Source organism: Astatotilapia calliptera, chromosome 1, assembly GCF_900246225.1.
Source record: "Astatotilapia calliptera chromosome 1, fAstCal1.2, whole genome shotgun sequence".
Classification (NCBI taxonomy): domain Eukaryota; kingdom Metazoa; phylum Chordata; class Actinopteri; order Cichliformes; family Cichlidae; genus Astatotilapia; species Astatotilapia calliptera.
The window spans coordinates 18475079-18496802 of record NC_039302.1 but is presented as its reverse complement, the minus strand read 5'-3'; the positions used below and the strand labels follow the sequence as shown (position 1 = coordinate 18496802).

The 21724-nt window shown below is 39.2% G+C and overlaps 1 protein-coding gene across 2 annotated transcripts; it reads left to right on the top strand.

The window, feature by feature from the left end:
* The first annotated feature begins 25 nt into the window (after positions 1-25).
* stk33 (serine/threonine kinase 33) lies at positions 26-14221 on the top strand. Of its 2 annotated transcripts, XM_026167492.1 has the most exons (15): positions 27-181; positions 3840-3972; positions 4910-5026; positions 5526-5639; positions 5766-5870; positions 6048-6186; positions 8663-8745; positions 9347-9434; positions 11190-11265; positions 11345-11457; positions 11590-11675; positions 11750-11822; positions 12179-12324; positions 13022-13117; positions 13476-14219. In XM_026167492.1, the coding sequence occupies exons 2-15, from the start codon at positions 3964-3966 to the stop codon at positions 13551-13553; spliced, it is 1323 nt and encodes a 440-aa protein (XP_026023277.1). In that variant the 5' UTR covers positions 27-181; positions 3840-3963; the 3' UTR covers positions 13554-14219. The 2 variants fall into 2 exon arrangements, with proteins under 2 accessions (XP_026023286.1, XP_026023277.1); XM_026167501.1 differs by lacking the exons at positions 5526-5639; positions 5766-5870 and having other exon boundaries at positions 26-181; positions 13476-14221.
* The last annotated feature ends 7503 nt before the right edge of the window (positions 14222-21724 follow it).

Below are 21724 nucleotides of genomic sequence, written 5' to 3'. Positions count from 1 at the left end.
TCCTTTAAGCATCAGGTAAAAAAAAAAAAAATACTACTAGCCCCTGAAGCATTCGCTATTGACTCAGTGGAGTTTTAACTCCCTTTCTGTCCCTCTTGGCTTCCCGTAGTCGTTCGCCAAAAAAAAAAAAGTTTTCGCGTGAAGCACAACCTGCTGAATGAAAAATGTCTCATTCCAACAGGTAAGAAACTTTTGGTGAATTTTACAGCCGCACCACTGTACACACTGTACAGCCGTGCGTGTATGAGTGGGGTCACCTTTATTTAACGCTGTCTTCTCAAGAGGAAACGTTTTTGCAACCTCACGTTTCGTTGCCATGACAACGTGTAACCGTGGGAGACGTTACCTTATTAAAAAAGTCACTTTTTTTTAAAGCTTTCTGCGCTGTTTTTATGCGAGGAGTAGCTGATTTTTTACATTACTAGATACCGAATGTCTCCCTGCCGTTTCTGGGATATCACAGTTATTATTATTATTATAATTATATAATATAATTATATATATAATTCTATAATTATATATATAATTATATAATTATTGTAGATTTCAACTAGCTATCGTTATTATCTAACTAGCACATTTGGTTACAAGCGTCAAGTGTTAGGATTGAGGCTCTGTGTTAGATTAACTGGCAGTATAATGACAGAGGTTACACACCGAGCAGGACAATAATTTAACATTCATTTTAATGACCCGGTTATTCAATACTTTAGAGTAGTCGATGTTGAATGCGTGTTTCATGCGGTTATAGTGACTATGTTTCTTGGCTCTTAACATTGTCCTCTTATTTTAAACCACCCGGCATTCCCTTTTAACTGCAGCCATTTTGACATGAAATAGTATTGTGTGCCAAAAAGTGATTACAGACGTTTCTGTGTGTTTTTTTTAAATGTCTAATGTCTGCTTATATTGGTAATTAGTAGTAGTAAACAGCATTTATGAATGGGTTCCATATAAAATAACGAAATGCCATGTTTTGTAAGTATCAAGGGCTGCTTAAAATATCTTTATAGAACTTTTATGTTATATTTGTTGAAATTTCTGCTGCCCTTTTGGTCAGATCTCTCTTTAAAAAAGACTTCTTTTTTTAGCTGGATATATAAAGTCACTTCGCAGTTTCTACTCGGCATTATCCATGTAAATGACCTGCTGAATTCTAATCGGTCAAACAACAATTTAAATGCTAGCACTTTTTTAGCAGGTGACATGAAACATAGATGCTACTAATAAGAAAAGCTTTAAATGATGTGATTAATAACACTTGTGTACTATTGTTGTCATATTGACTTATGTGAAACAGTCTGTGTAAAAGGGAGTAGTTTTAAGTGTCCTAAAACTTTATTTGGCCATAAAGAGGCCCACTGCTTCTTTTTTTTTTTAAAAACAGATGAATACTGTAGAAGCTGTTATGACATTAGTATTTGACAGGTGGGGCCATTTGTGTATTCCAATATGAATGTGACTTTTCTCCGGCTTCTCATCGATGTAAATTTGAGGTGTTCTTGTTTCTGCACTGGCCTACATTTTCCTACACGTCTGCCACCCTAGCTTCCCAAGGCTGAACCCAGCAAGGGCAGAGATTAGCTTTAACCAGGATTAAACCAATGAGAAAATTTGAATTTGTTGGCCCTTATCTCCTAGCAACATGTGGAGAGCCCTGAGCAAATGGCAGAATTTGATCTTTTGCTTCCTTTTGGCAAAGCGTGTTTTCTTGCCAATAGACACTTATCAAACATGACCATTGAACACAGCAGGATTTTTTTTTGAGGGGGGGGGGGCGGCTTTAAAATGATTTGTTTATAGGAAAGCTGCATGCATTTCTTGTTTGCAGTGAGGGAGCAGCAACTTAGTTGCACCTCCATTTTATTTGTCAGTCTTGTTGTCCATCAGCTGCCAGGTACAGTGTAATTTTACTGCTCTTTAGTTAGTCTGGTGTGTGCTTTAATGGCTTAATGTTGTTGGTGTAGTGCATTTAGACCAGAAGCTTTGATTATCTCTGCATAATATTAGGATTCACTCCATAACTTAGTAGATGGGATATTCGCATTCTAAACATGCAATTTCTTGCCTCATCAGGTAATGTAATTCCACGCTTCATTAGGACTGTGAAGTTTATCATTTGTCATCAAAGCCAAGCTGTCAATAAATGATTAAGTTTCACATGAGTAAAATGTAATATTGGGGCCCGAGCAAAACGGATGGCAGTGTACATTTTAATTGCAGTTAGGAAGATTTTGTTTTTGTTTGATTTTCAGGCGATATTTAAGCAGCTGCTCGTTACAGCTAGAGGCAGTCCCGCAGAGCTTGAGTCCAACTTATTCCTACAGTTTATGCAATTAAAGAAACATGAACTTCTAAAGGCCTCAAACAATAATTGAAATGTGTAACATGTTATTGGTCTGGGCAAACAGAGAGGGCTAAGTGTTTTTCTGTGTGCTTACCAACATTTTTCACTTACATGCAATCTCATCAACCTTTAGTATGCTACAGCTAATCTATACCAACTATTTCTAGTATTGGCTGACTACAGTTAATAGATAACTAAATCTGTTGTTTAGTCTATAAGATCACAAAAATCATTATGTATATCATTTCCCACAGCAAGGGGCTATTCTTGCTTTTTATGTTCAGCAGAGTCCTTGCTTCATATGATTGACACTGATGGGTTAGAAAAACTACATGTACATGATCATGAATAAATGAAAGAAGAGCTGTTTTAAGTAGAGAAAAGTAGGAAAAGGTTTTAAATGAACCCTTATGTGTCTTTTCTCTTTGCTTGTTATAGCATGCTTATATTTGGAAAACATTTGTATATTTAGTTAGTTATGTAAATAAGCTGAAATTGCTGTCTGACAGAATGATGGAGAGGTGGGACAAGTAGGGGCTTGACCTGGGGCTCTAATTACTACCTCCTGAACCTGGAGATGAGACCAAATTCAATATAAAAGGGTGTACTGATGTTTGCTCACCCGTCAGTGTGTCTGTGGTTGAAAACAGACTTGTTATTTGTGCCATCACTGCAATTCCTTCCTCACTGGCTCTAGTTAATAATTATGTGTATTTTCTTGGGTCAGTGCTATAGAGATTGGAAAGAAGATCCATACATAGATTTTGGTGGTACTCCAGCACTTTCTTAATCAAGTCAAGAAAAGGAAAATAAGGAGTCTAGCCTTCAGGGAGGTTTCAAAATTTCGCATTTTGTAAGTACTGATGTAGGGGTAGCTGGAAGGAAGACGTAGCCTTAATGGAAAACATTTTAGGTACACAGGTGGCACAGGGGCACACTTCTTCCCCACCACTGCAGAGTGGTTCAAATCCCAATTGTATTTCCAGCAATTTGGTCATGCAACAAACACAAGTGGCCATGCTTTGCAAGCCACTAAATGACCATGTCTTTGCCACTCCATTAGCAATTCTTCAGTGTTGTCAGTGGCTGTTTCACTAAAGAGCACAACCTCTCAGTGAATTTCCTCAATGGAGGCAATTTGTAGCTTTTGTCAGATGCATTTATGTTTTACATTTAAAAAAAATCTTGATGGGAGAGGTGGCGGTACAGTGCTTGTCTTTACTTTAATTCTCTTCGGTTCTTTTCTTTGCTCCTTTAAGGCCCTTAGTTTGGGTTTGTATTGTTGAATTGTTTTTGACTTTAAGTTTAAAAAAACAAACAGATTTAAGTAAGTCATGCATTTCAATTGAATTGTTAGAATCACAGGTATAGATATTCTAGATAGGCACACAAGGCTTAAAGCAATTCAAGACCTGTGTCTGTGACCCTTTTAAGGTCAGACCTCTCACCCTAACCTGAACATGAACTTGATATCCTATTTCCTTTGCATCAGAGATCTGGGGCCAAGGACCAGTCACCTCTGTCTGGGAGATACCTGAGGAGCTGAGACCCTCCTCCAGTCTCCTCAAGTCCTCAGTGATACACTCATCACATGCTGCTGTCTCCACAAATGAGCTATGATTGAGGTGACTGGAATTTCCAGAGGCTGTCACAATCATTTTGATTGGAAAATAGACAGGAGAAAATGGGAGAGACAGGCCTGTTATGAGAGCCCTGTCAGGGCTAAAATAATGCATCAGAGTGAAGAGGTTAAAGACACCACTTCCTTGTTAATAATTAATTGCTGTGCGTGTGGTGGATCCACTTCATCGCTCCCAGTCATCACTTGATAATTGCTTTACATTTAATTTGGCTTTAGAGACTGTTTTTCAAGCTGGGTAAATTGTGCTTAAAGTGAATATGGGCTCAGACAGAGACAAGATTTTTGGTCATAAACCATAAACCAGAAAAAAAGGCGACAACTTAGACTGGGAGAAGTAAAGTTTTAGTAATTCTGTACACTATTTGAACACCAGACTTTTGGAATTAAAGTCATTAGGAAACTTTTAAAAATGTCTACAGCATTAGTAGCTGAAGCTTAAAAAATAAACGTAATCGTTGACACTTGCTTGAAACTAGCAGTGATAATTTCTTGCGTTGGAGAATATTTATGTGTCTCTCAGCATTTCCTTATTTTTAAGCCTTCTTACCACGACACATGTAATGCCTTAGGGTTTAGAAACATGGTTGCCAAGGATTGATTGGGCTGTAATGATTAGGAATGATGGCAAACTGGATCATGAAGGAAAGCTATTACTTTTCTTGACTGACTAGAAGATGAAAAATAATCTTGTTATGATGTTGGGATTTTAAGATAAAACAATATAAAAATCACTTTGCTTTTTTTATTTGTTTTAGAAAAACCTGCTGTAATACCAATATTTGACAAATTTGACAGATTTTAGTATTTTAAAAAAATTGATCAGCCAAAGGATTACAGCTGCTCGTCAGTTAAGAATGAATTTTTTTTATACGCATGCCAATTCAAGAAAGATTATGACTGCCTTCTCCTTCCTTCTGTAGATGACAAAAGGAGATGTTAGTGGACTAGATATGAACCTGAAGTCTGTGCGGACCAGTAGATGCACGTCGGAGAGGAATGTGCTAGATATGCGGCTGAAAAATGATGGAGACATCAGGGTATGTTGATCCTGTAACACGATCCCACTGACAAAGTAAAACCTAGTCTTTGATGACGTCTGTTTTACACACTATGTGCAGCATTAGAAAACCAAACTCCACTTTGCTGCTGTATAGCCTCCTTCATTGGTTAATTTCACTGCTCACTTTTCTAAATCCAAAGCAGCCAGTGCTCAGTCTTGCGTGCACACAGATAACAATCAAGTTAATTAGACCTGAGATTGAGCGAACTGCAGCAGCAACTTAATCATTTGTAACTTGATTAAAAATACTATATTCTGCGGCTCCAGAGACTGGTGTGTTTTTTTTCCTTCAGAGGGCTTCACAACTTTGCAATTCAGGTCTTAAGTTAGGACATAATGTTTTTGAAAAACAACAGTGAAATGATCCTGAGGTCTTCAACACCTGCTCGGGGGAAATCCTCTGCTGTATATGACTGACGGTGAACAGATGGATATTACAAATGTATTAATGTTTTCTAGTATTTTTGTGCCCATAGGAAATTTATAAATTTGAAAATAAATTGGGTCAAGGTGCCTTTGGAGTTGTTTATGAAGCCACCCACATAGAGACACAGACAAAATGGGCCATTAAGACGTTTTGCAGACCACCGGTGAGTGTGTTTGGCATCCCTCGAGGAAGCCTGTTTTTTAATGTGTTTAAAAAGTTGCACTAATAAGGGAAGTTTATATTTGGAGGGTAACAAATCCAGCTGTGATTTGACTTTCTGTTGCATTAGGCAGGAAGTTCGAAAGTAGAAATGGTGGATAACGAAATAAACCTTCTCAAACAAATGAATCATGCGCACATAATACATCTTGAGGCAGTCTACCGCTCGACCACGGTAAGCGTTGCTATCCTTTAAATCACAAACTCAAAATTAGCATAATTAAGTGAGTGGGTGAATGTAATGCATGTAACATATCACTGTGTCTATTGCTGCATGCCGCTCTGCATAAGTATTACTGATGAACACACAAATTGACTGTATAGTAAGATGCATTTATCTTCTCGTTTCTAGATGATTTATTTGGTTACTGAGCTGTGCAAAGGGGGTGATCTGAGGGAGCTGTTGCAGCGGAAAAAGTTCTTCACAGAGGACGAGACGAGGGATATAATCTGTAGTTTAGCTGATGCTGTTGTGCACCTTCATAAAAGAGGTAACGTCATTTTCTAGATTGATCTAATCTATGCTAATTATACTGTCAAAAATGTAGTTCAGCCTGTGTTTTGAATGAATTGTGCTTCAGTTAATTTATACTGGTGCTATAATGCCATTATTGTATTCAAATTGTTTTTGCCCTCAATGATGTGATATTCCTTGCCATTAGGGCTTTCAGTCACTGTAGCAAGGTGTCTTATTTTGATAAAATGGCAGTAATGCCCAGCTGCCAGGAAATAAACATTTTAATTAAACCATTTATTTGGAAATGCTGTTTCCCCTTTGGTAAAATCTGAGGTTAGAGGTAATTTAGGACAGTTCTTGGTAATGAGGCATCATTTCATGTGGCTAATGACTAATGTAGAACAAACTAGGGAACAATACTAATTAACAGGAGTTTTTCACATGGAAAGTCCTTTTGTGGTGGTGTTCTTCGGCTTCATTTTTATTAATGATAGTAATGAGAATGAGCTCTCCAGAAACCTTTCTTTGTCAAATGACAAGTTGCATAACTTGGCTTAAATTTGTAGATCACATTTTTTCTGACGCCCCTTAATGTACCATCGGCACATTAAGGGGCGTCCACACAGGAAGTGATTCGCTTGTCGCTAGCGGACATACCAGGCTCTGATTGTCTAGGAAACACTCTAGTGCAGGGGTGGGCAATTATTGCTCCCCATGGGCCACATGAGAAACTGGGACTGTTGGGGTGGGCCACGCCAATAAGCTTCTGAAGATATAAAGTTAATATTGAGCAGAGTTTAGTTCATCTAACGGAGAGATTTCGCAGGTCTTTCCTCCCCACTGCTGTCAGACTCCATAATAAAGACTTTAACTGATCAAGCACACACATCCATACATATGCAATAATACTAAGTGCAATAATCTTTTCTGTCATCGTTGTATTTTTACTCAGTTGTATATAGTATTTGTATTTGTATTCTATTTTTATCTTATTGTATATTTATTTTATTTTATTCTACTGTATATAGTATTTTATTCTATTCTGTACAGTTGTGTACTGTATTTATTCTTATTGTATTCTAATTTTTGCCTCATAACTTTTGCACTGTCCACTTCCTGCTGTGACAAAACAAATTTCCCACGTGTGGGACTAATAAAGGTTATCTTATCTTATCTTATCTTATCTTATCTTATCTTATCTTATCTTATCTTATCTTATTGGTGCGACTGTCCAAAACTGTCCCAGTTTCTCATGTTGCCCCTTGGAAAAAGTAATTGCCCACTGCCTGCCTCGAATGAATTACCCCTCATATGTCAGTCAGTGGTATGCTTCTGTCTTATTGGTAGTCTCCTCAATCACTCGCTTTGAAGCTGAGAAAATTTTAACAAATAAGCTGCCCACTTCACCTCAGCAGTGGTCTCTGGTTCCCGCATCACTGGTAGTTGCTTGCTGTGTGGATCTGTGAACTGTATTGTTCCTTATTGTTCTTATTCCTTAATGGAATTAAATGCACCAAACCTTATATTGTGTAGTTTATAGTTCGAAATTAATTTCTTTGCACTAGTATTTCATTAAGTAACTAGAAAAAAAGCAGAACTAAGTAGTGTATTTAACAACTGGTACTTCTGTTTTAGTGTGTGTATAATTGTTACGTAACTGAAAAAAGAAATTGAGAGTTCAGGTGACAGAAAGCACTTTAAAGAAAAATAATTACCATACCAAAAAAATGTTAAATAGACAAAAGAAAACAAAACATTTTCAGGTGTTTGTTTTGGGCACATCATTTGTTCTAACTTACCTTTCACACACCATCAGCACTGTTGCATTGTATAATTGGTTGCTTCAAATAGTGCACTGAATAGGACTGCCCAGGGCAAATTGTATTTTTCCTCCTGCCTTCCCTCTCTGTGCTAAGTTAACAAGGCCCTTCAGCCTGGTCTGCTGTAAGCAGGAAAAACATAACTGTGTTAGCATGTATGGAACATGTAATTTATTCTAGTGACTGACCATAAAGTTATACCTTGATGAAAGGCTACATATGTATTTTTCTCTTGTTCGCTTCTTCAATTCTTGGCTTATAATTCAACACAAGAAGTCAAAATATTAACATAAAGGTTTTGTCATGTTCCACTGGCCCAACCCATGAATCTGCTTAGTTAAGTTAGTATTTATAACTCCCTTTGGGGACATTTGCCCCCTGCTTTACTAGCATTAACTACTTAGAAAATGCAGGTAACCTCCAAAATTCAGCCACATTTTTGTTTTTGCCTTTTGCACAGGTAATATTACAATAATTATGTTGGGATTGATGTTTTATCTATGACTCATGAAAAGTTGGTATTAAATAGTTATCACTGGTCTCATCATTAAGCAACCACTGGTCTACTTCTAATTTAAAAAAAAAAATTGATTGAGATATTTATTGCAGCACCTAATCCTGTAAATATATATAAAAATATTTGAAGCTTTTATGTCCGTGTAAAATTTCCTGTTTCTTCACATCCTACAGATATTGTACACAGGGACTTGAAACTTGAGAACATTCTTGTGAAAAATTCTCCTGATAAGGATGGTGACAAAATCGATGTCAAGGTAAAATGTTGAACCAAACTGAGAGCTTTCCATAAATGCATCTTATCCATTCTCTGCCACACTGAGAAAAAGCCTCAAATAGGCGCCTTCTCCTCGCCCACTGTCTCCTCTATAGTTAGTAAAGGCTTTAAATACTATCTCATTATGATAGTCTCCCTCTGGTCTTCCTTTATAGTCCACCTTTACAAATGGAGTCTAAACTGCATCTTTAAACAGATGACATGCTGAGCACAGCATGTTGCTTGTATTGATGGCGAGCCAGACAAAGCAGATACCTGGTGTATGAGTTAAAACAAGGCCAGGATTGTCTTTGTCTTTGGCTGCACATACACTAACACACTTATAGTACATGTTGTTAGAAAGTTTTGTCATAGCAGAGCATAAATTGTTTTTCAGAGTAGTTTCTTTTTTTAAAACTTTGCAAGTATTGCGATTTTTTTTTCCCCTAGAAAAATTCTGTATAGTGTCGGCTTGTATTGATGTTACTTGCCTAGCTCCTTACTGAAGCACCTTTAACAAAGAATCTAATATGGATTTTGTCAGCATGACTGAATCATGTTTATTTGTGACACCTTTTTCCTAAGTGCTGTTCTCCACCTAGGTGGCAGACTTTGGATTATCGGTGAAGACAGGTGGTGTCGGGATCGAAAACATAATGACACACGCCTGTGGGACCCTTATCTATATGGGTAAGATATTTGGATCTTCTGCAGCATGCTAGTTGACCAACACGATGACAGTGCGGATGAACAGAGTAGCAGAGATCACTCCTGTTTTTGATTCTACCACTGAGGGCGCCAAAGTATTTTTATGACATTTTTAAGTTTAAATACAGACTGCAAAATTCATAAATGGACTGTAAAATGCTGTTTTTGTTTTTATATAAAAAGTATATTGTTAAATGTTATGACTAAATATGCTATTATATACTTATATCTACAATGCAGTGTAAAAGCTATTAGTCCTTGTGAAAAAACCAGTAAAGTGGTCATGCTTTCAAAAGTAATATTTATCTTTTAACTTAACGGGATACAAACTGTGGTGTCCCTATGCCTTTAAAAAGTACCGATTCTTCTACAGGCAGATTTTCACTTTAACTGTTTGTAAAAGTTGGAATAAAGTTATTGCCAGTCTTTCAGTGAATTTATGCTTCCTCAGCTGCCACTTTCTCTTTGGTAATCCTTGACTTACTCTGTGATACTAAGATCAGCGTTTTCTGGGATTGTGTCCCTTCATTCCTTTTATTATCAAAGATATTAGGAGAATTTTTATCTTTAGAACTTTGGTTGTACGTTTGAGGTACTCAGTCTGGGACAAATTAAATTTATTCTTGATGATGTTTAATGCCAGGACTTCTCAGGTCCTTGTTAACACTCAGACGACTAAACCGCCTCCTCTTGGAGCCAAATATTTCAGGTTATGACTTGTCCCAAAGCACCTGCTCTTCCATTTCTGTACCCCACATCTTGTGTTTTTCTGCATACGTGAGTTAACTTGGCTTTGTCTTTACATCAGAGGATTGGCTATTTGGCTGGAAGTCTTCCATGACGGCAATGCTGGAAAATCCTCAGATTGTAATGTTAACTTAATGCATCAATTGTTTGCTGCACTCTATTTCCTTGGCTTGCCTCTTTGTTTTGAACCGTAACCGTTTCTGTGTGGTTCTACAGATGATCTTGGACTACACGTCCAGAAAAACCTGTTTGCCACAAAATGTTGGCCTGTGAGAGACCAAGCATTGCAGGCTGACCACCTTCTGTCTTCCTGCTGAGGCTCATTTTGTTTCACGGTTAAAGATTTTTAGCTCGAACTGTCACTGTTTCAGAATCCTTACCTTTTTATTATGTCAGGGTATCAGCCACTTTAATCCTTCCTACACAGCTGTTTCTGTTACAGTTAATGGTTTTGGTTTAGCCACGTTAATGATTTGATTCATTAGCACCTGTTTGGTATAATTGTTCAATTATGTGCTGGGCTATATGCCTGCAAATTCCTTCTGTCATTTTGTTACTTTCTCAGCATATAAATATGTCTCTGGAGTGTTTCATGGTTGCACAAAGGATGTTTTGTAGATCCAGCATATAATTTAAAATACATTACAAAAGATATAAATCATTATATATTAAAAATATATAATAATATATTCAAAAGATGAGCCTCCTCCACCTTTATGTATTCATCTCTAACTTTTATGGCTCATTACTACCTCTAACTGTGGTTTTGCACTTTCACCTTGTGTGTCACTCAGCTTGCATGTGTATGTGTCCTTGTAAATATGGTGACAAAACATAACACACACATTATTATAGTGTTAACTTATTGAAATGGGGCTCAGCAGCGCTGCTGGTGCTAAAAAACATCATTTAACAAAGTGGTTTTCCACCACAAATTTCTGTAGCTCATGCAGACCAAGTCATACATTTGTGCATTTGTGTTGTTGCCAGCCCCTGAAATGATGAGCGGTCGAGGTTATACCCAGTGGTGCGACGTGTGGAGCATAGGAGTCATTATGTATATGTTGTAAGTAGGCGCACACGTACTATTTTTATACATGTACACGATTCATGAGTGCACATGTCTGAGGTATGTGTCCCTGTAGACTGTGTGGAGAACCTCCATTTGTCTCCAAAACAAGGAAAAACCTACTTAAGAAGATAATGAACACTGGAGTCAAATTTTCTCAACCCATCTGGGCCTCAGTCAGTGATGCAGGTAACACTTCATGATCTTAATCACATTCTTATGGTAATATAAAGTAGCAGCGCAAATGCTTCATATGTGCAGTTTTACTGGGCAGGTTGGTATTACGAACACTCACTGATCGTCTTGAGTCTGTCTCAACAGCTAAAAATCTTTTGACTTGCCTACTGAAGGTGGACCCCGCATACCGAATGTCTGCTAATCAGCTACTAGAGAACCCCTGGATTACAGTAAGGCACTTTCAGCATTCATGAACTTCAGATAAGTCGCATGAAGAGCTCTTATAGTGCGCTTTGTCAAACAGGGTGACTCTACTATGCCTGTTGTACCACCCAATGTGCTGGAGATGATGCGTCAGTACCTGGAGCAGGAAGAAAGTAATAATGAAGATTAAATTAAATCTTCCAAGTCATCACTTGATCATTTTGATTTTGATTTGATCACTTTATTAGTACTGTTGCTATCATTTGATAAGCTGTAGTTTAATATGCTGATTACTATATTTGAGTTCTCCTGATATATAATTGAGCAGACATGCAGGTCACAGTATAAATGGATCTGGAAAAGTTGCCAAATAAGGCCAAGGCAGTGATATTGACTTAGTAATGTAATATTTAAATGTGAGGCATTTGTTTTCATTTAGCATAGACTATAAAGAAACAGATGACAGTGATAAACCAAAGGCATGTGAATCTACCTAATGTAGATGTTGCTAAAAAAACTTCCAAAACAGGAAACAAGACTTCAGAAGTTTCACCCTTCATCACTTCTGAGGCAAACCTGGACTCAGTCCCGGTCCACCCGGCATTTTCAGCAGAAACTAACAGCAACTGCATGAGACACAGCAGCTCTGACATATCTTCCACATCCACTAAACTGGTAATGTGTTTCTCTTTAGCACAGCTCTCTCTACATTTTCACATTACTTGCCTATGTATGTGTTTTAGGACCCCAAATGTGTGTTTCTTAAGGTCTCTTATTATCTACTTAAGTGCTATATGTGATTAATGTAGGTTTTGTATCACTCACTATTAAACACCCCACTTTCCCCTTTTGGCAATTATTGGGTTTTATCTTGAGTCATCGCTGTAGGTTTATGATCAGCACAACAGAGTTACAGAGTTGTTAGATTTCATCTGTATTATATCATAATGGCTGGTGTGATGTGTTTGTCACATGCTTGCTTTACTCTGATTTCCCACCCAAAAAAATTTCCCTGGTTCCTTAAAAGTTTTCTTTTAAATATAAAAACATTTTAGAAGCACTCATACACAGTTTTAAAAGTTACTGTAATGTCGTCAGTGTCTTGATTTCTTTTTATTCCTGTTAGCAATTAATACTGCTAATAATTCACATAAATTGAGTCTCAGTGTGTGTGTGTGTGTTTGTGTGTGTGTGTGTGTGTGTGTGTGTGTGTGTGTGTGTGTGTGTGTGTGTGTGTGTGTGTGTGTGTGTGTGTGTCAAAGGTTTAAAATGAAACAAGACAAACCTGAATTTTCCTTTAAACTACCTCTTTATAGGCCATTATGTGTGGTCATGAAGTCCATGTTTCGTGTTTTCCCTGTGGTTATCATAGGACGGTGGAATAAAGACTAAAGAAAGCAGTGGCAGTCTTCAGCAGGACAAACAAATAAACAGCTCTGACACCCCAGCACAGCCAGCAACCACACAGGTCTGTTGAATCTCCTACATCCTATGTTTTTTGGTTAATTTAAAGTTTTCTTTAGTGTGTATTTTCAGCAGCATACATGTCTAATCTAAAATGTCAGTTTACAAATGTCTACTGATTTACCGTTTGGATTAAAAAAAAAAGAAGGTTTTTTTATAGCTAAATTTCTGTATATTGGCTTTCATGTTTAACTACCACTAGATGGTGCCAGATTCACCTCTTAAAGATGTTAGAAGATGTTAATAAAGGTGTAGCCATGCAGCTGTTTTTTTTATATGGGTGTCATAGTTAATTCTGTTATGTAAGATTAATATGAGTCTTATGCCTGCAGTCTCATGCTCTTGTTAAACTCTCCACACAGCCGAGTGCAAAGCAGCGTAGGCCTACAGACAAGAAGGACCTCAGTTCAGGACAGAAACAATCCCCCAAACCCAAGTAAGGCAGACGACCAGAGACTTTCTACCCCCAGTAAAGTACAACTGGTCCCTGCAAACCACCAGCTAGCTCCAAGACTGAAAACCATTTAGAATAAAACTAAAAAATGAGCCATATCCCATTATAAAACATGAAGAGAGAGAAAAACAAAAACAAACCTGGCCTTTTGTGGCTGTGTTGGACATACATTTATTGTTTTGTTTTTCATTCTGTTATTTAATTGAGATCTCTTATTTAACAGTAATGTGAATGTAAATACTAGGAATGGTGCAGCCTTTTTGTGATGGCCGGACACTAAGCAGCAAACACAGTGTCACATAACTGTGAAAATAGTACAAAGAGGCCGAAAACCACTGCAGCTGATTCAGCTTCAGTTTCAGCTTCAGGACTGCCGTGTGCCAAAAGAAAGAGACTCCGTCTGAGATAATCTCCCACATGGGGAGAAACTCCTGGAGAAATTATTTGTATTAAATAGCCAATTGTTTTAGAACATCAAACAGCTAACATAAAGACTCATGCATTTCTATAGTTGCTGCCAAATGTGGAGCCTGAATGAGTCTGATGTGTAACACTGATACTTTTAGCTTACAGCAACAACAAGGTTAGGTAAGATTTTGATGTTTTATCTTGACATCTCTCTCTTCCCTAAGTCTTCATTTTAGTTGTTGTAAACTGTTTAGGTATAAATTTTTGTCTTTTTTTTTTTTTTTTTTAAATTTGTCACTTTTCTTTTAGGTTATTTGCTTTATAAATAGGAGAGAAAACACTCGTGCAGATTACTGGATATTATTTAAAAAACAACAAACAAAAAAAGAGTGAGCAATAGGGATTTTCTTTCTTTCTGTTCTGACCTCTCAATTCCAAAACGTCCGATATGCAGTGACTGCACCCTCTCAGTGTCAAAACAGAAAAACTGTCACACAGGCTGGTTACGCTCCATCTGAATGCAGAGGATTGGGACTGGGGGCAGCCACGGGTCTAATCTCGTTTGGAGGCCATTGAAAGCAGTAGGAGCTACTTTGAGGGCACTGCCATTCAAGCACAGGTTTTTCCGCTGCAGAGAGAATAATCCCCAGCATAGATACAACATTAAAGTATCCAAGCATAACACACAGAGGGTGAATTTCAAATCCACCCATTTGCATCTTGAAGTGAATGAGTGCCAACAATGGGGCCCCGTTTTCATGCACAGGCTCTGTGTTTTAGTGTGTATGTGTAAATGTAGTTTGCACTTTTTCTTGAATGAGTGGACTCTTTTTTTTTTAAGTCAAATTTTATCCAGGCAGACATTCTACAGTAATCTCAGGTGATGTTCCCTAACATAGTGAGTAGATATGCAAATGAGATGTGAATTATTTTTGATTAAAGCTGCTTGCCAAAAGGACTGGGTGATTCCTGAAAACATGATTTTTGTTTACTCACTGCTTTGAACAGCAGATGGTAGCTGGTAGTGAGTTGTTGAATTGATTCTGAAATAATTCCCTGAAGTTAATCTGACACAGGGTGTCGTCCCTGAAGCTACCTAGTTTTGTGCATGAAGCTCTGTAATTAGAATTGATTGCTTGAGCCACTGCCCATTAAAACTGTGACACCCATGTGATGTGGCACTAATTAATATGTTGTATGCTTATATCTGCGTGGTCCATAGAGGAAAAATAAATAAAATGTTCAGACATACTTCCTTTTGGGTTCTGCCTTATGATTGTGGTGATAAGTTGAGAAAAAGAGGACAGCAGTGGGGTGTGGATATTTGACGTACAGCAAGATATAGGAGTGCTTATATGTGTCTCCGGTTGGGACAAATTCTAACAGAGTGAAACTCATGAAGGACACATGGAAGAGTCATAACTATGTTGCTAAAGTCAGATGTTGTTAAAACACTGTCATGGTGTTTCAAGCAAACAGCAGCCTCCAGTTCCACTCCTTTTGCCAAAACAACAGAGCACAGAGGTGGGAGAGGAGGGGAAAGAATGAGAGGCTGTATGGTGGATAGGTTAGGGGCGTGAATTTGGGACAAAGCATGGAAGCAAAGGAAATTAGAAAATTCGTCGGGATGGAACGAGGGATGCGCCCCATGCCCCCCCTCATTCCCTCCAATCCTCCCCCACCCCTTTTCCCTCCAGCAGTGCTCCCGACAGATGGAAGTAAGAGTGGGTGGGTTGATGGGCTGGAGGGATTAAAACTCTGAAGCCCCATTTTTTTGGGGGGGAAACAGTGTCACTCCTGCAAAGGTGGGGTGCATAAGAGGCACTTGTGGCGAGTAGTTGTGTGACGTGTGCACGCTGGCTAATGTCAAAAGAGGCAAGGATTCTTCAAACACCCCTCCCCACCCCCTTCTTCATCCACCTTTCTCCATTGAGGAGTGTAGAGGGAGTTGCTCCAGGAGAGGAGGGGAGGGTTCATTTCAATAACCTTAATAGAGCTCCCTTTAATTAATCAGCTCATCTGCAGAAGCCCGATACCTGCTGCTGACCCCCCCCACTCCCCAACACACACACACACACACACACCCTTCCATCCTCACCCCAACCCAACATCCTCACAATGCTGCTATGACATTGTGGTAATGAGGGAACACAGCTACAATGTCATGGAAATGTTGCAGAGACGTTATCTGCGGGAGCTCATCACACATGCCGATGTTCTCGATCCCCTTCAGTGTTTGCGATGTGTGCGGAGATGCGGCTGTATTACACCGCAGCGTACCTCCCCTCGTAAAATAACAGATACATATGGCCCGGATGGCGGGAGGATGCCATGATGCCTCTATTTCCACAGAAGAAGAGGGGAGGGGAAGTGCCGGCGTCAAGTAAACATTTGAAACAGATGGCAATTTCAAAGCATGCCTCATCAATCTTTGTTGACACTACCCCCTTTTTAAAACTACTCTTATTTGGGATATTTGCAATTATAATGCATACTGTAAGCTCATTTGAATATCAAATTAATTACTGAACACACTGGAGTAAATACCTCTTTTATAAGTCCTTGTTAAAAGTGAAAAGTTCTTCACTACGGTTGGATGGTGTGTTAATTTACAGTGATATCTAATCCCAAGTTACTTCACATAAAAGGCATTACTATACATATTTTAATGGGGAGGTGGTTGTTTTCCAAGCAATTTTCTGCTAGAGTACATTTTTAATTTATTCATATTTAATTTATTGGTCTCTGCATAACCGCTCAGTAAAACTAATCAACGCCATGTATGGCCCTCTTAAAGCCACATCTCTCTTTGGCAGGCAGACAGGCAAGCCTCTGCATTTGGATAAGCTCCCTTCTCTTGTGCACAGAGCTCGGTGAAATGCCCCGCATTCAGTCAAGCAGGCGGATGCCACCTCCAAGGAGACTCTTGGGTTCTCACAAACAACCTTTTAATCAGAAGGAAAAAAAGAGTGGAAAATGAAATATGTGCCCAGCCTTGAATGATCCAAAACACTGCAATTTCTGTGGATAGTGACCATCGTCTGCTGTCAGAATACAGTCCGCTGGGGACAATGCCTTTTCCCCTCTCTTTCTGTTACTTGTTGCCCTCAAACTCATCTGCCCTTGAATTGGTTTTATGAGCTTTGGCAGTCATTTAGCACAGTATGACTGGAGTTCTTATCACCTGACTCCACTATACACTCCAAATATCTATCGACCCATTGACACACCTTGAGGAGGGATTCACACAACCTAACACATGGAAATGATTTCAATTAATTACCATTCCCCTTTGACAAGGCAGATGGGGGGGGGGGGGGGGGGGACAAAGGAGCCCCAGACAACAGGAGCATTTCTCTGGTGTAATGTGGACCATGTGTAATGAGCAGCGGAAAGGTCATTTGACACATTTCTGCCAGAATGAATTCATTTATTTCAAGCACTTAATTCTGTAGTCATCTCATTGGTGCACGGCTTGGCAGTGCACTGAGAGGGTGCATTACCACAAGTGGAGGCTTAGCTTCCTCCCAACTGCTAGCGTTGACCACAGGTCTGTGGGAATGCCTGAAGAGCAGAGAGATAGTGAAATGGAGTGTGGGAGATCCAATCACCTCTTCCATCATACGAAAATCGCCTCCATCACCTTCAGCGTAATTGGAACATTCATTACAGTTCAGTAAAAATGCAGGTCGCCATTAGATGAGCAATTTAAAAGAAGGCTCCTGGAGAATGAGAGACTTCAAGGGTCACGTTACAGGGTCACAGTCAAGTAAATAATAGGAATTGGTCCCATGAGACTTGAAAAACCACAAAGCTCATGGTCACGCACCAAAATACAGCTCGGGAAAGGAGGCAGAAATTCAATCATCGGACGGAAAATAAAATGCCCCCTGCGCCCTCACAGCATTAAATAAATTACAATTAGAAAGGCAGACCGTAATTTGCTGTCTTAAATGCACTCTAACCTGAGGAGTTATGCGGCTGTGATGCTTGTGTGACAGCTGGCAGTGTGTTAATCACAAAGCACCCATTGAAGAGGTACAGTGATGGGAAAATTAGTTGTATTTTGTAGGTGCAAGGTATAAAAGGCTAGACTATAAAAGTTCAGAAGATTAACCAATTCAACAACTGCCGTTAACCTTTAACTAATGAAGTCATACTGAAAGTTTAAGAGAAGTTTTACTGGCGAGGATGTTACCTTCAGCTGCCACTAGAGGCCTCAGTCTGGCTGAAAGCACTACCACTGTGCTTTTTTACATTCCTCTAAAGGGAAATGGTTCACTGCAAGCAACAGCAGATACACTAGCCTGATCAAAGGAAGCATGTTTAATATGTTTAGGTTTTAAAACGGACTTGTTATTTATGTTCTGAAGGTTATTTTGTAAAACTTTGCTCTAAACAAAGAAATCACAACAATAGCTCACCGGATTACGGGCAGCGGTGCTTCACTAGCCGCAAACATGCCTAAAGTCACAACTGATAGCATCATTTTAGATTCTCTTTGAGAAATTTAAACCCTCTCACAACAAATCTGCTTATTTATTTCTTTGCAGAGCTCTCGCTAATGACCGTGTTTTTGCAGGAGAAAATGCTTCTACATTAAATATGAATAAACACATCATGATGAAACAATTAGGCAATGGTCCTAAGTGTTGCTGGTTTAAGTATCTGCATCACTAGAAAAAAAAGAAATGGTAATAACAAAAACAAAGCTGAGGAGTTGTATTCGCTAATTAGCCTTACTTCTCAGGGAAAGAGGAAGTAATTAGTGAGTTTTGCATTGAGAAATCTCACGCAGTCCCCCCTCTCGTTAAGATGGAACCTTTGTGATTGATGAAATAAGATAATAATCGGTAGCGTGATCGCCTTATGGAAAGGGGTGGCCACAGGTTCATGATAAGATGACACACGGCCTCAGAGTCAGGAGCGCTCACGCAGCATATGGGCTGTGCTTTCCTCTCAGCCCTTTTACCACTTAGGAGGCAGATTGGACTTCTCACTCTCAGCTACTCCGCATTATTGTCCATTATCACACAGTGGTCCATGTGTAAGGTGACAGTGGTGCTCTGATGGAGAGGCGACGGGGGGACCTAGACTGCAATAACATATTATTAGCTTTTTTCACAGCTCCACTGGGCTGGATTTACACTGGATATCCAGAGACCTCTGAGGGCAGCTCACTGTCACAGCGGTGTCCACCAGCGGAGCAATTGCCAGAGCTACACAGGTGTGTGCGGACCAAATAGCCATGCACCCACGCAGGGCACAGATGGGCAATGTGTACACACGTGCGCGCACAAACACACACGCAAACGGTGTGCATTAGTGTGTCTATAATCAGTGACAGGCCCTTTCCAATTAGCCTCGGTGTGCTGTCTTTCTTGGTGTTGTAAATAGTAGATGTTCTCCTTTTGTTCTGTAAACTGTAAACACATCTGCCATCGCTGTAGTGAGCCAATGCATAGATAGATAGCCACACCTTGAAGATAGATAAATAAATCAATGTATTTAAATTGATATGAGGGAGAGTGGCCCTCCCTATGAGGTGCTCTTGTCCTTGGTGATGTTAACAGTCTCCCTTGTGACTGATGCCTCTTGTCCCAGCCCTGTTTATAAAACAGCCAGAACTTCGTTAAGGGACAATAACATCAGCCGAGCTCAATTATGGTGACATTTTGCTGACATGCAGATTGCCTCCCCTCAATCTTTTTTTTTAACGTAAAATACTGGTGTGCCAGTCACATATGGATGGATGAACTTTGGGAGAGTCGATGGTATCGATGAATCATAGATCATACAAGTCAACAAGAGTGACACCAGGAAAGTGAATTCATCGCACACGGAAAGTCAATGTGAAATTGTAATCATAATCAGACAAAATGAGTTATGTGCAATCAATAGCACAATTATGATAGTGAGTAGGACCTGTCCTTAGCAATACAGACAATATGTGCATTCAAAGAGGCTGTGTTCATTATAGCATTAACTTGTGTGGTGTGGACTTAAACTAGCATCTGTTGTCAGGAGTGAGATTTATGCTATCTGCACACTATCTCATGCACCATTTATGATGATAAAACGGGACCGATCATATTAGTCCTAATCAATATATCAGGGGCTCTTTGTGTAGTGTAAGGGAAGAAGAATTATATTGTCATGAATTGCTGGAGAGTATGGAAGTTACCAATTTTGAAATATCATAGAAGGAGTTTGTGCAGAGGGAGTACAATAAGGCTGCTAAATCCAGTGAGATGATGGTATTTGCCTGTCCTTTGGCGTGCCCTTAAATATTGGAAGGACTGCAAGGTGTTTCATGAGAGTGGCACATGGCGGCTCCATCTGATGTCGGTGGTCAAACAGTAATAAAAATAAGTAAAATAACCCCACACGTAATTAGTTTTTTAAAACTAGATTCTCAGTATATTTGGTTTGCTGTTTTTTTATTTTTTATTTCTGCACACACTAAACACCTGGCCCAGGCCACAGGAACAGCTTCAAATATTCACGATGTATGCATCAAATCTGGGAATGACAGACAGATAGAGCAGATATATATATATATATATATATATATATATATATATATATATATATATATATATATATATATATATATATATCAACATAAAAAACAGCTACAGCAATTAATGGCCCATAAAAATTGGGCCAGGGTACAGCCTAGACAAGTCTCTATCACAGGACTGACCCAGAGAGATAGACAACCATTCATACTCACATTCACACCTACAGCTAATTTAGAATTGCCAGTTAACTTAACCCCATGCATGTATTTGGACCAGGGGAGTAAAGCCAGAGTATTCAGAGAGAGCTCACCCCCAGTCAGCTGGTGGATTCAATAGATTCAGTGGTGGATTCCCACGACCTTCTTGCTGTGAGGCAACAATGCCGTCCACAGTTTAATTTCACATAGAATAACTTAAGGCCATTTAATGTGGTTTGACACCCGACCCACAGAGGTACTCAAACATTCAGGTTGAATGTGGCTAGATCAGTCAGCCTCGGGAAGTCATACTGGATGTAACAAGCAAAGGAATATACAAGATGCAATCTATCGACTAAAGCTGCAGCGAGCACAAAAATCCAGCGGATGTTCTGCAGAAGCTGATTGTTAGTCATCTTCAGCACCTCCAATCAAGATTTAAAGGAAAAAGGCAACACAGGTGGCCGGGGCATAAAAGTTTCCCGCTGTACATTTCATAGCATGTGATGATGTTTACATATGATTGCATGAATAGGCTTTCGCTCCTTCTGCCGCAGCTAGTGTGATTTCTTCATGGTGTTTGCAAAGACACTCCTGCAGCTGAGCAGAGTGTTTCAAACTTAGGGTCAGCCATCTCAGCGTTACCTCTTGTTGTACAAAGTGGTATTTGAACCGGCGAGGAGGCCAGTTCAAGTCGACCCACTCCCTTTACTGTACAAATTCAGCTCAAGAGCAAAGCCCTCTAGCTAGCAAAACTTCTGGTCAGATGAAATTCATTTTTCTAAGGAAGCTACAGAGCAGAAAACAACCTTTCCACTCTGCCATGGAGTTAACAGATGGCCTTTTCAGCCTGCTTCTGTTGCACTTTCTCTCTTTACATTTAATTTGAATTTTTAATCAAGTTTGAATTTAAGATGGTTAAAGTGAATCGTGGACTTCATTGGTGTTTTCTTGGTTTAATACCACTTGAGGTCAATGGGAGAATATCTCTTTTTCTGCTTTTGCAAACTGTATACGTTACACAATTT